Source organism: Ursus arctos, unplaced genomic scaffold, assembly GCF_023065955.2.
Source record: "Ursus arctos isolate Adak ecotype North America unplaced genomic scaffold, UrsArc2.0 scaffold_1, whole genome shotgun sequence".
In the NCBI taxonomy this organism is placed as follows: domain Eukaryota; kingdom Metazoa; phylum Chordata; class Mammalia; order Carnivora; family Ursidae; genus Ursus; species Ursus arctos.
Genome location: NW_026622763.1, coordinates 10,364,014 through 10,375,276, shown reverse-complemented (window position 1 = coordinate 10,375,276; position 11,263 = coordinate 10,364,014). Strand labels below are relative to the sequence as shown.

General features: G+C 46.6%; 1 protein-coding gene and 1 pseudogene across 22 annotated transcripts in view; one reads left to right on the top strand and one right to left on the bottom strand.

Annotated features, from left to right (window-relative positions):
• Positions 1-227: 227 nt before the first annotated feature.
• CLASP1 (cytoplasmic linker associated protein 1) overlaps positions 228-11,263 on the bottom strand; it is a 265,789-nt gene continuing 254,753 nt past the window's right edge. For all 22 annotated transcript variants that reach the window (XM_057317072.1, XM_057317077.1, XM_044388297.3 and 19 more), the window contains one exon: positions 228-3,358. In XM_057317072.1, the coding sequence (XP_057173055.1) occupies positions 3,272-3,358 (87 nt within the window). In that variant the 3' untranslated portion in view covers positions 228-3,271. The remainder of the gene's footprint in view (positions 3,359-11,263) is intronic.
• LOC113263470 (uncharacterized) lies at positions 8,173-8,627 on the top strand (annotated as a pseudogene).

The following is an 11,263-nucleotide window of genomic DNA, read 5'->3' as shown; positions in this document are numbered from 1 at the left end:
AGCCTGCTCCCAGCAGCAGCCCAAGCTGAATTCCTGGAAGCTAACCTCTCTTGGCTCAGACAGCCCACCTGGGTCTTGATGCCCAACTCTCCCACTGCACGCTGCAAGGGGGCAGCTCCGGAGAGCACCCAGGGCAGTGCGACACTCCCCCTAGAGTGACTTGCTGACATCGAGGAGAAAGCTATCTACAGGGTCCCCGGAGGAAAGACTGCTCTAATGCAGGAAACTGAATTAAGTCTCATTTATTCTAGGGCAAACTCAAAAGGGTTTTTTTTTTTTCGTTTTCTTTTTTAGCAAATCCTAGCACATTATTAACAAAAAAATCTGTACATTTGCCATGATACACTTGAAAGTGAAACAAATAAGATATAAATACAGATATGGATGTAACATGAAAAGCCCCCAAAAAACAAAAACAAAACCCAAAAAACCCAACCTGGGGGTGTGGGGACCATGCGTGTGAACACAGTGCCGACAAAACTATTTTGGTGGCTGATAGTTTTCAGAGCGTTTCTTTTTTTCATTTCCAAACATCATTGTTAGCAAAGTCCCGGTGGATTCTACAAAGTTCTTATTTGCTGTTAACGTGTAGTATTAGGCTTGATAAATAAAGGGCGGCAGGGAGAGAAAAAGACTCATGAGACCGGAATGGGCTGCAGCGCCTGCACAGGGGGAAGCCGGCGGGGAGCCAGAGAGGCAGTCCCGGGCTGTCCGTGGTCCGGCCAAGCGCACACGGCGGCCAAGCGCACACAGCGCACCTGAAGGAAGCTGCGAGCCGCCCTCCGCCTCAGCCCGCGGCCGCGCCCTCGGAAACAGGAGCCGGGAGGGAAGCCGCCCCAGCCGGAGGGAGGCTCGGGAGGGTTCCTCGGGGTCCTGGACGGTCGGGTGAACAGGGGAGGCAAACACAGTTTTGCAGTTTTGGGTGCTCTGCTCTTTGTGGTGTCTGGCCGAACAGGAGGCCTGCAGGGAGGAGGCGGAGGCGGCGAGGCAGCGGCTGCTGGCCGGGATTCGGGAGGGCGGTGGCAGGCGCGGCTCCCTCCCCGTGAGGTGGTGGCGGCATGCGAGTCTCCCCGACGACGAGGGCAGCAGTTCTGATTGAGGCCAAGAGACCTGTAAGTGATTGTATCTCTCTCTAGGTCGGGAGATTGAAGGTTGGGGAAGTGACATTCAAGGCTAGCCCTTTGTGAGTACTGAGGACGTTCGGCAATGTTCGAGATTCTTCCCAACTGCAGGTGGCGGGACCAGGAGACCAGGGAGTCAGTTCAAGGAGGAAGGTCCTTCCAAACACATCAGGTGTAAAAGAACTCATAAATAACCTAGCCAGAGCGCACGTGTCTACAACAGGGGAGTAATCAAAAGGTGCCCTGACTCACTTGTCGAGTGTAAAAAGGAAATCCCATTAGTGAAATATTAACAAACGGTATTTATCAATGAAAGTAAGGCCTGGTCCTGCTATGCTCTGAGCCAAAAATAAGTCAATAATATTCAACCACTTAAAATGCACCCCTGAAGTTCCTTCAACAGCAGCGGTGGGGTACTTCCCCCCCATGTGTGAGATACCCCTACACATACACACACAAACACACTCTCTCACACTCTCTCTCTCTCTCTCCTTCTCTCTCAGTGAAGGCACACTGGCTTCACTGTTCCTGGACCATCATTCTCAGTGCCTAGCTCCAGATGAAGTATGGAGAGTAAACTCTGAATGAAACGGAGCTTGTGTGCCACAGTGTCGCAGCTCCCCCACGAGGCTGGAGGGCCAGAGTGGAGGGGGGCATGGATGTCCGCGCTGACCCCTCAGTCTCTGCTCTGAGTGCTGCCACTGTAGGGGACTCTGCATCGGAACAGCGGACACCTCATTAAAAAATACCACCAGAGCAGGCATTTTTCAGAGGGAACAAGCAGTCCCATTTGGACAGGGGACAGAAGTCTTCATGATGGCATCAAGGATTTCCATTTGGCTTTAAGAATTTTACTCAAAATGTATTTAACCAGATTCCAAATCTATAGTTCTTTTTTACTGGAGCAATCAAACCCTTAAGAAAAATTTTTAAGAAGCGTAGTTTCTCTGATAATTTCTCACTGAAGAAAAGGAAACAGACTTTAAAACCAGGTTTCAAATCCTGTTTTTCTGCAATTTCCCAGCCGCTAAATTACTGCTTTCTTAAACAAGGACTATTTCAATAGATGAGCAAGGAAATACTTTTGTCCATAAAATTAAAAAAAAAAGAGAAGATTCTGATACTTGGCCTCTCTGTACTCTTCTTTGATCTTACACCCAAATTAAACTGAGAAGTCAAAACTGGGATGGCAGAGTTGCCGTTGGCCAGACTGACCGAGAACACTCCAGAACTGAACAGCGTAGGCACAGGCTGCGGGGGAGGAAACGAGATGGCGCTAAACCCGAAAATCCCAACCACCGAGCACCAGGGTCACTGCAGAGCCCCGTTAACACAGTGCCTCCCCAGGAGCTGAGTAGTGGAACACACACACATACGCGCACCTTCGCCTATCTTCCATGCTGCATGAAATGCCACGTGAGGCGCCCACGAACGGCTGCTACAGATTTACCTTGACTTTTGTGTTTGGATTTAAATGGAAGAAAGAATTCTTTCAACTGGAAGCTCCGGACGGGGAGGAGAGCGCGAGTGGAGTGTTCAGAGGGGACGGGGAGCCAGTCCTCGAAGGGGCTCCCAGTCCAGATCGTGTACAAGCAAAATCCCACGTGGTTGTTACAAGACCATCTTCAGGCTTCTGTTTCTTGCCAAGACTTGACTCACATTCTTAGTGGGTCTCACAATACAACTGAAAGACATACCGCCCTTTCCTGGCATCACAGGCCATATCCAGAAGGAAGCGAGCAAAGATGAGAGAGCAGCACAAATTAACACACCCTCCTCAAATGTTATTAACTACGAGGAAATGCTCCTTTCTACCAAGCGCTGGCTAGAGAGCTCTGATGTTCTGAAACTGCACCCCACACACATGGTTTTATGATCTCAGCAGGCTGTACAAGACGTGTTTAAGTATGGCTCTTTTCTTATTCCATTTGTTTCGTACGAAGACTGCAATACAGGCCTTGCTTCCTTTACATTCAATACCAGTAAGATTCTACACAAAAGCTGGAAGGGACCAAAATACTGATTGTAATAAATATTTGCGGGCCTCCTGGTACTGACTGGGCAGCCGATGAGGGGGAGGATGGGGGAAGGTCTCTGAGAGGCACCACCGATTGCTTCTAGGGCTACACAAAGAGACTCTGGCGCTGCCATTAGCTGTGTGTGGACACGTCGGAGGAGCTGCTGCTGTTGCTGTTCGTGGTCTGGGCCCTCTTTATATATAAGTTTAGTAGCTTCATCTGCAAAGAGAAGACACAAACGCATTAGCGGGAGAAAAGCAACCAGACAGACAAGGAAAAAAAACCAGGTGACAATAACAAAACAACATGTTCTGGGTGCCTGGACGGCTCAGTCGGTTAACTGCCTTCAGCTCGGGTCATGATCCCAGGGTCCTGAGATCGAGTCCTGCACTGGGCTCCCTGTTCAGTGGGGAGTCTGCTTCTCTCTCTACCCCTCCCCCCATGCATGCTCGTGCTCTCTCTCTCAAAAATAAATAAATAAAATCTTTAAAAAAAAAAAAAAAAGGAAAAGAAAACAGCATGTTCCTTAGCTGAGAAAGTCATCATCCAAGCATTTACTGAGGGCAGCACACATCTGGCAGGGGTGAGGGCCACAGCAAGGGGAGGAGGTCGGGGTCTAGGGGAGAGAGAGTGCAGTGGGGTCTCAGGAACAGAATGAAAAGTGTTACTCTAACCAGGTGGGCCACAAGGGCTCCGGGGAAGCAGGTTCGTGAAGGGCAGAGGCACACGTGCCGGGGTGACTGTCGCCAACGGCTTCACGCAGCTGGCGCGGAAAGCAGGGCGTGGGCTCATGCTCCACAGGGACGGGGTAGGCTCAGCAAGGCTACGCGTTAAGTCTTCTGACCTTCACTCCTTTGTCGAAGCTGCTCCTTCCACACAGCACACCTCCTCTCTCCACCCCTACTTTGGCCCCCTCAAGACTACTGTAGTGCTGTGACATCAGAGACCGATCGGAAAGGCCGCGTGCACAAAGGCGACCCTCATCTGCTCATCGGGATGCAGCCATTCCTTTCTTTCAGTCCCGGGGCATGGGTGCTTCACTGCGCCTCTGCGCGTGCCGCCCCGTGCTGCAGTTCACGGGGCTTCCCCATGCAAGGGGCTTTCATAACCGAGATCTTATCTGCTTTTAACGTAAGCCCCCTAAGACCCTCCGAATACGTAAAACAGCGCGTAACATGGTAGGTTCTTAAATGCTTCTTGAATGCTACTAAGTTAGTATGTTATGTTGACACCTGGCTTGGTCATATTAAGAACAAAAAGAACAAGTATTTGTGGAAATGGAATGCCCATAAATATGCACGTAACACACACCTTATAAGACTGAGGGAATTATGAAATATTTCCTACCCACAGCTCTTTACCGGCCTTGCTCTAAGCAGGTCACGAGGCTGGTCTCCAGGGGGACCCAAGAAGAGAGGCTCAGCGTGTGGTGCATGAGAAAGCAGGCCCCCCAGTGACAAGCGGGAACCAGAACAGCAAGTGTACGGAGCTCCCAGGAGAGGCGAAGTCCCTGACCTATCACTCAAAGGTACGTGCAGAGAAGGAATGGACGGCTGTGCTGCGTGCTTCTGCACAAAGGGAGTAAGCAGTCTGAGGCCTGCTGCTTATTCCACAGTCCAGCGCTGGGGTCTCCCCACGCCAGCACCTGTAGTGCGGCCTTAGCCTTTTTAACTGAGCGAGTACAGCGCAGGTGCTTTTCCTTCCCCTTTAAAATCTTAAGCCTTTTATTTTATTTAAAGATTTTATTTATTTATTTGGAGAGAGAGAGAATGTGCACAAGTGGAGCAGAGGGGGAGAGAGAATCTCAAGCAGACTCCCTGCTGGGTGCAGAGCCCAATGTGGGGCTCAATCCTGCGACCCTGAGATCATGACCTGAGCTGAAACCAAACGTCAGACACTCAATGGACTGAGCCATCCAGGCGCCCCATGAGGGCAGTACCGTCATTTTACATGGGAGGTCTGATGTTCTAAGGTTCAGAGTGCTATATCCAGGGCTGACCAGGTTCGAGGGAAACCCTATCCATCAAAGTGCCAGCCTGAGGTTCAAGAGATCTAACACAGTTCTAGAACCAACTTCACCATTAACTAGTTGTGTGACTTCGGACAAAACATTTTCTGAACCTCAACTTCCCCTCCTGCAAAATGAAGAACAATGAGAACACTTCCACGTGCCTCCAGTAGCTCCTTATTCAGAAACCACGTCCTCCGGACACCCCTCTCCTGTTCCTACCCGAGCTGTTCTTGCTGTCCCCTCCGGCAGTTTGCTCCTGCTTCTCTCCCTCTGCAGCTCAGCCCTGTGCTGCCAAGCCCCCCAGTTCAGTCCCGCCTCCTCCAGGAGGCCTCCGCCTTTCCTCCTGCTCCAGCGGGCCTGCAACCCAGTCACTGGGTCAGCCACATGCTGGTCACTCCTGAAGGCCTCTTTGTGTCAGTCCTGTCCCCAGGTACATTTTATGCTACCCCAGGGCAGGATGAGGTTTTGCTTTTCCCACATACGTTAGTGGTATAGTAAAAAGAGCAGCTTCCTAACCCATACTTGTTGAATCAAAGACTTTTTAAAGAAGAATAAAATGTTCTAGGAGACAGGACAGTTCTATTTCTGTGAAAGGCTGGGTAAAAAGGAGTTGCTAAACACTGTTGTACCCATTTGCAGTCAAAACCATTGACTAGATGAATGGATAAAGAAGATGCGGTAGTTATATATACAATGGAATACAACACAGCCATCAAAAAAAAAGGAAATCTTGCCATTTGCAACAATGTGGATGGAACTAGAAGTTATTATGCTAAGCGAAATAAGTCAATCAGAGAAAGACAATTGTCATATGATCTCACTCATATGTAGAATTTAAGAAACAAAACAGAGGATCATAGGGAAAGGGAGGGAAAAATAAAACAAGACGAAATGAGAGAGGGAGACAAACCATAAGAGACTCTTAATCATAGGAAACAAACAGGGTTGCTGGAGGGGAGAGGGTGGGGGGACGGGTAATTGGGTGATGGGCATTAAGAAGGGCACGTGATGTAATGAGCACTGAATGTTATATAAGACTGATGAATCGCTGACCTCTACCTCTGAAACTAATAACATACTATATGTTAATTGAAAAGAAAACCAATGAAGTACCCGCTAGCGAAGTCCAGAACATAAGTGCAAGTAAAGGAAAAGATGGTTAGAGAGTTAATGACGTGTATGTGTTTAACAGTTCACGAGGAGCTGAGCCTCACAAAGACCCTTTGAGGGAGGTAGCACAGGTTCTCCCGTCTTACAGATGAAAAGGCTGGGGTCCACGTGCTCCGTAAGCTGGGACAAATTCAAATTATAGACTATTATAACCTTAAGACATGAGATGTAATCCCCACAGCAACTGAGAAAATAGCTACAGAATACACACAGAAAGAAATGAGAACAGAAACGTTTCAGTACACAAATCAAACACAAAAGAAAACAGTAATGCAGAAAAATGAAGGACAGAGACAGCTCTACAGCATATAGAAAACATATACCCAAACGACCGAAGTCTCTCCTCCCCAGTAGTTACTTCCAATGGCTATGGTGAGGCTCTCCAGTCAAAAGATACATGGGCAGGATGGGTGAGGAAAACATGGTCCCGCTCTATGCCGTCTACAAGAGACTCGCTTTAGGGAAGACACAATGAGGCTGAAAGTGAAAGGCTGGAAGAGACACCCCATCCGAACTGTACTCGAGAGTGCAGGGGTGGCTGTGCTCATGACATTGGGCAAAATAGACTTTAAACCAAAAAAGTTTACAAGGAACCAAGAAAGTCCTTATATGTTCATAAGAGTTCAATATACCAAGAAGATACACCAAGTACAGACATTTCAGTATCTAGTACCAGGCCAGCAGAATATAAGGAGAATTGAAGGGAGAAACCGTTTTACAGTAACAGTTGGAAACTTCAAGACTCCCCTTAAGAATGGAGAGAGCAACCAGAAAGAAGGCAGGGAAAGCAAAGACTTGCACACCACAATGGACACGTGCAGAATACTCTACCCAGCAACAGAACACACATTCTTCTCAAGCGCACAGTTTAAGCTCCAGCACAGCCGTCTGTGAGGCCACAAATGAAGTCTCAATAGATTTACAAAGACAGATCCCACACAAAGCGTCTTCTCGGACCACAACTGGATGAAGTGGAAAGCCAGTAACGGAAAGAAAACTGAAAAATTCACGAATTTGTGGAAACTGAACAGCATCCTGGTAATGGGTCAAAGAAGAAATCACAAGGAAAATTAGAAGAGATCTTGAGACAAATGAAAACGAAAACAGAACGTACCCAAAATTCCAGGCTGCAGCAGGCACAGCGCAAAGAAGATAACGTGCGGCCGCAATGCTTAGGCTAACACAGGAGCGCCCGCAGCGGTCACCTAACTTACATCTTAAGGAAGTAGACAGAGAAGAATAAATTGAACCCAGAAGGAAGGAAATAATAAAGATTAGGACAGACATAAAAGAAATAGAAAAACAACCAAGAAAACCAATGAAACCAAAAGTTGGTTCTTGGAAAAGATAAACAAAATCAACACATCTTTAGCTGTTAAGAAAAAAGAAGACTCAAATTACTAAAATCAGAAACGAATGTGGGACATTACTACTAATTCTACAGAAATAAAAAAGATTAGGGGCGCCTGGGTGGCTTAGCCAGTTAAGCGTCTGCCTTCGGCTCAGGGTCATGATCCCGGGGTCCTGGGATCCAGCCCCACGTCAGGCTCCCTGCTCCTCGGGGAGTCTGCTTCTCCCTTTGTCCCTCACCCTGCTCATGCTCTCTCTCTCTCAAATAAATGAAAACTTAAAAAAAAAAAGAAAGATTATAAGAGAACACTATGAATAAATGCACACCAACAAATCAGATAACCCAGATGAAACAGACACATTCCTAGAAAGATCAAACCTACCAAAACTGAATCATGAAGAAAGAGAAAATGTGAACAGACCTATAATTAGTAAGGTGATTGAATCAGTAATCAAAAAATCTTCTCACAGGTGGCAGCGGCCCCGTGTGGCAGACACAGAGATGCAGATCTCTGTGAAGACCCTGATGGCAAGACCGTCATTCTCGAGGTCGAGTCCAGTGACGCCACTGAGAAAATTAAAGCCAAAATCCACAACAAGGAGGGCATCCCGCCCGACCCGCAGCATCTCATTTTTGCGGGTAAACAGCTGGAGGAGGGCCGCATTCTCTCAGACTACCATATTCAGAAAGAGGCCACCCTGTACTTGGAGCTTCTCCTGCAGGGTGGCACCATCGAGCCTTCCCTCCGCCAGCTGGCCCAGAAATACAGCTGTGACAAGATGATCTGCTGCAAGCGTTCCGCTTGGCTGCACGCCCACAGTCACCTGCCTCGGGAAGTCGCCACACCAACAGCCTGTGCCCCAAGAAGATCAAATAAGACCCCCCCACCCACCGGCTCTTCTTTTGCCCGCAGGGCCACCTCCTGCCAGAGCCCTGAGGCCCTGGGACCTCAATAAAGTTTTCCTTTCATTGACCAGAACAGTAAAACAAAAGCAAAAACACAATAACAAAAAACTTCTTACAAAGAAAAGCCCTGGACCAGATGGCTTCACTAGCAAATTCTATCAAACACTGAGCAAACTAACACCAACCCTCTTCAAACTCTTCCACGAAATCGAAGATTAAGGAGCACTTCCAAACTCATGCTGTAAGGTCAGCACAGTCCCAATACCAGAGCCAGACGAAGACAAGAACAGAAAACTATGAGTCAATGTCTCTTATGAACACTGATGTAAAAATCCTCAAGAAGAACCTAGCAAACTGAATTCAACAGCATATTAAAAAGAGTATACCCCATGGCCAAGTGGGATTTCTTCCTAAAATTCACTGATAGCTCAACGTATGAAAACTGAATCAATATAATACGCCACATTAAAGAAGGAAGGGAGGAAAAAAACACATGAGCATTTCAACTGATGATAGGACAAAATTCAACACCCTTTGATTATAAAATTACTCAACAAACTAGGAATAAAAGGAAACTGCCTCAACATATCAAAATCTATATATGGGAAGCCTATGGTGAACATTATGCTCAATGGTAAAAGACTGAAAGTGTTTCTTCGAAGATCAGGAACAAGGCAAGGATGCTGACATTCCCCACTTCTATTCAATTTGGTACTAGAAGTTCCAGTCAGAGCAATTAGACAAGAAAAAAAGTAAAAGGCCTCCACACTGGAAAGAAGTAAAATAGTCTCTATTCACAGATGATGAAAGATCTTATATGTAGAGAATCCTAATGATTCCCCCCAAAAACCCTGTTAAGACTAATACATTTAGGAAAGTAGCAGGTTATAAAATCGTCAGTTAATGAATGGAGAAAGGGTAGTCTTTTCAACTGGTGCCGCGGAAAACTGGATATCCACATGCAAAGGAATGAGATTGGACCATTACCTAATCCCATACAAAAATTAATTCAAAATGGACCAGAGACCTGAAGGTATGAGTTAAATTATAAAACTCTTAGAAGAAAACATAGGGCAAAAGCTTCTCAACACTGGATTTGGCACTGATTTCTTGCATATGTCACCAAGATCACTGGCAACAAAATAACAGATAAATTGGACTTCAAGAAAATTTAAGAATTTTATGCATCAAAACACAGGGATTAATATCCAAAATATACAGAGAACTTCTAAAACTCAACAATTAAAAAAAAAAAAAAACCACCCAATTCAAAATAGACAAAGGACGTGAGTAGATATTTCTCCAAAGATACAAGCAGCCAACGAACATACGGCCACCAGCCACTGGGACGGCTACCACCAAGAAGAGAAGAACAAATGCTGGTTGAGTATGTGGAGGAACTGGAGCCCTTGGGTGCTGTTCTTGGGACTGTAAAAGGGCACAGCCACTGTGGAAATGTTATTATTGGATTCAGCAATTCTAGTCCTGCATAGATAACCCAGAAGAACTGAAAGTCAGGTCTCAAAGATGTATTTGTACACACATATTCATAGCAGCACTACTCCCAACAGCCACAGGTGGAAAGAACCAGTGTCCATTACCGAAAAATGGATAAGCAAGCTGATATATGTACATATAATGGATTATTATTCAGCCTCAAAAGGGAAGGGCGTTCTGGCACATGCTACCACAAGAATGAACCTCAAGGACGTTACTCTAAGTGAAATAAGCCAGTCGCAGAAAGACAAATGATTCCACTTTTATGAGGCACCTGAGCAGTCAAATTCAGAGAGACTGAAATAGAATGGTGGTGACCAGGGGCCAGGAAGAGGGAATGATGAATTATTACTTAATGGGTACAGGGTTTTGGTTTTACAAGATGAAAAAGTTCTGGAGGTGATGGTCACAATGTACTTATTAACGGTAAACTGTACACTCAAAAATGGTTAAGATAACAAATTGTATGTTATGTGTATTTTGCCATAATTTAAAAAAAAATCAGAAAAAGAAAGCTTGTTCAAGGTCACACAGCTAGCTAGGAAGTGGGGGACAGAGACCAGAGGGCAGGTTGTCTGACCCCAAAGATGGTGGTGTTGCCACAGCGATGGGACACTCTCAAAATGCCCCACACGCATTCCTTCCGTGTCCTTGCACTGGGCCTTTCTCAACAGAGAAAGAGGAATTCTTTTTATTTCTACTCGAACAGACTTAGCACCCTGTCAGCTACTGACTTTTGGTGGTGGAGATGTATCTATGAGTCTACACAGTTCATATTAACAGACCGGAGTTATCACATCTAACGACTGGGAGAGGTTGAATTGGGCTACTGAAGGAGAACGGTGTGTGGGCCGGCCTCTCTCAGCCTCTCTCAGCCCCAAGCAGACTCAAGCTGTAACTGGACCAAGGCCACCACCGGAAGGAGCAGCAGCAGGTCAGCGGCCAGACAGGGATGAGAAAACACCTTTATCTTCTCAGTCCATTAGTAGAGGGATCACACAAGACGATGGGACAGTTGCCTGACTGAGGAAAATGAAAACTGCCAGACAAAACCAGGGTCTAATACTATTTGGGGATGAATTTTAAAAGTTGAATTCCCTTTGTGAATACTGTCTTCTAGTCCTCACTGCTGGTGACTCTTGGCTCAGTGTTTTTCGGGTCGTGGCGAGGGCAGGGATCAGTGAGGAAC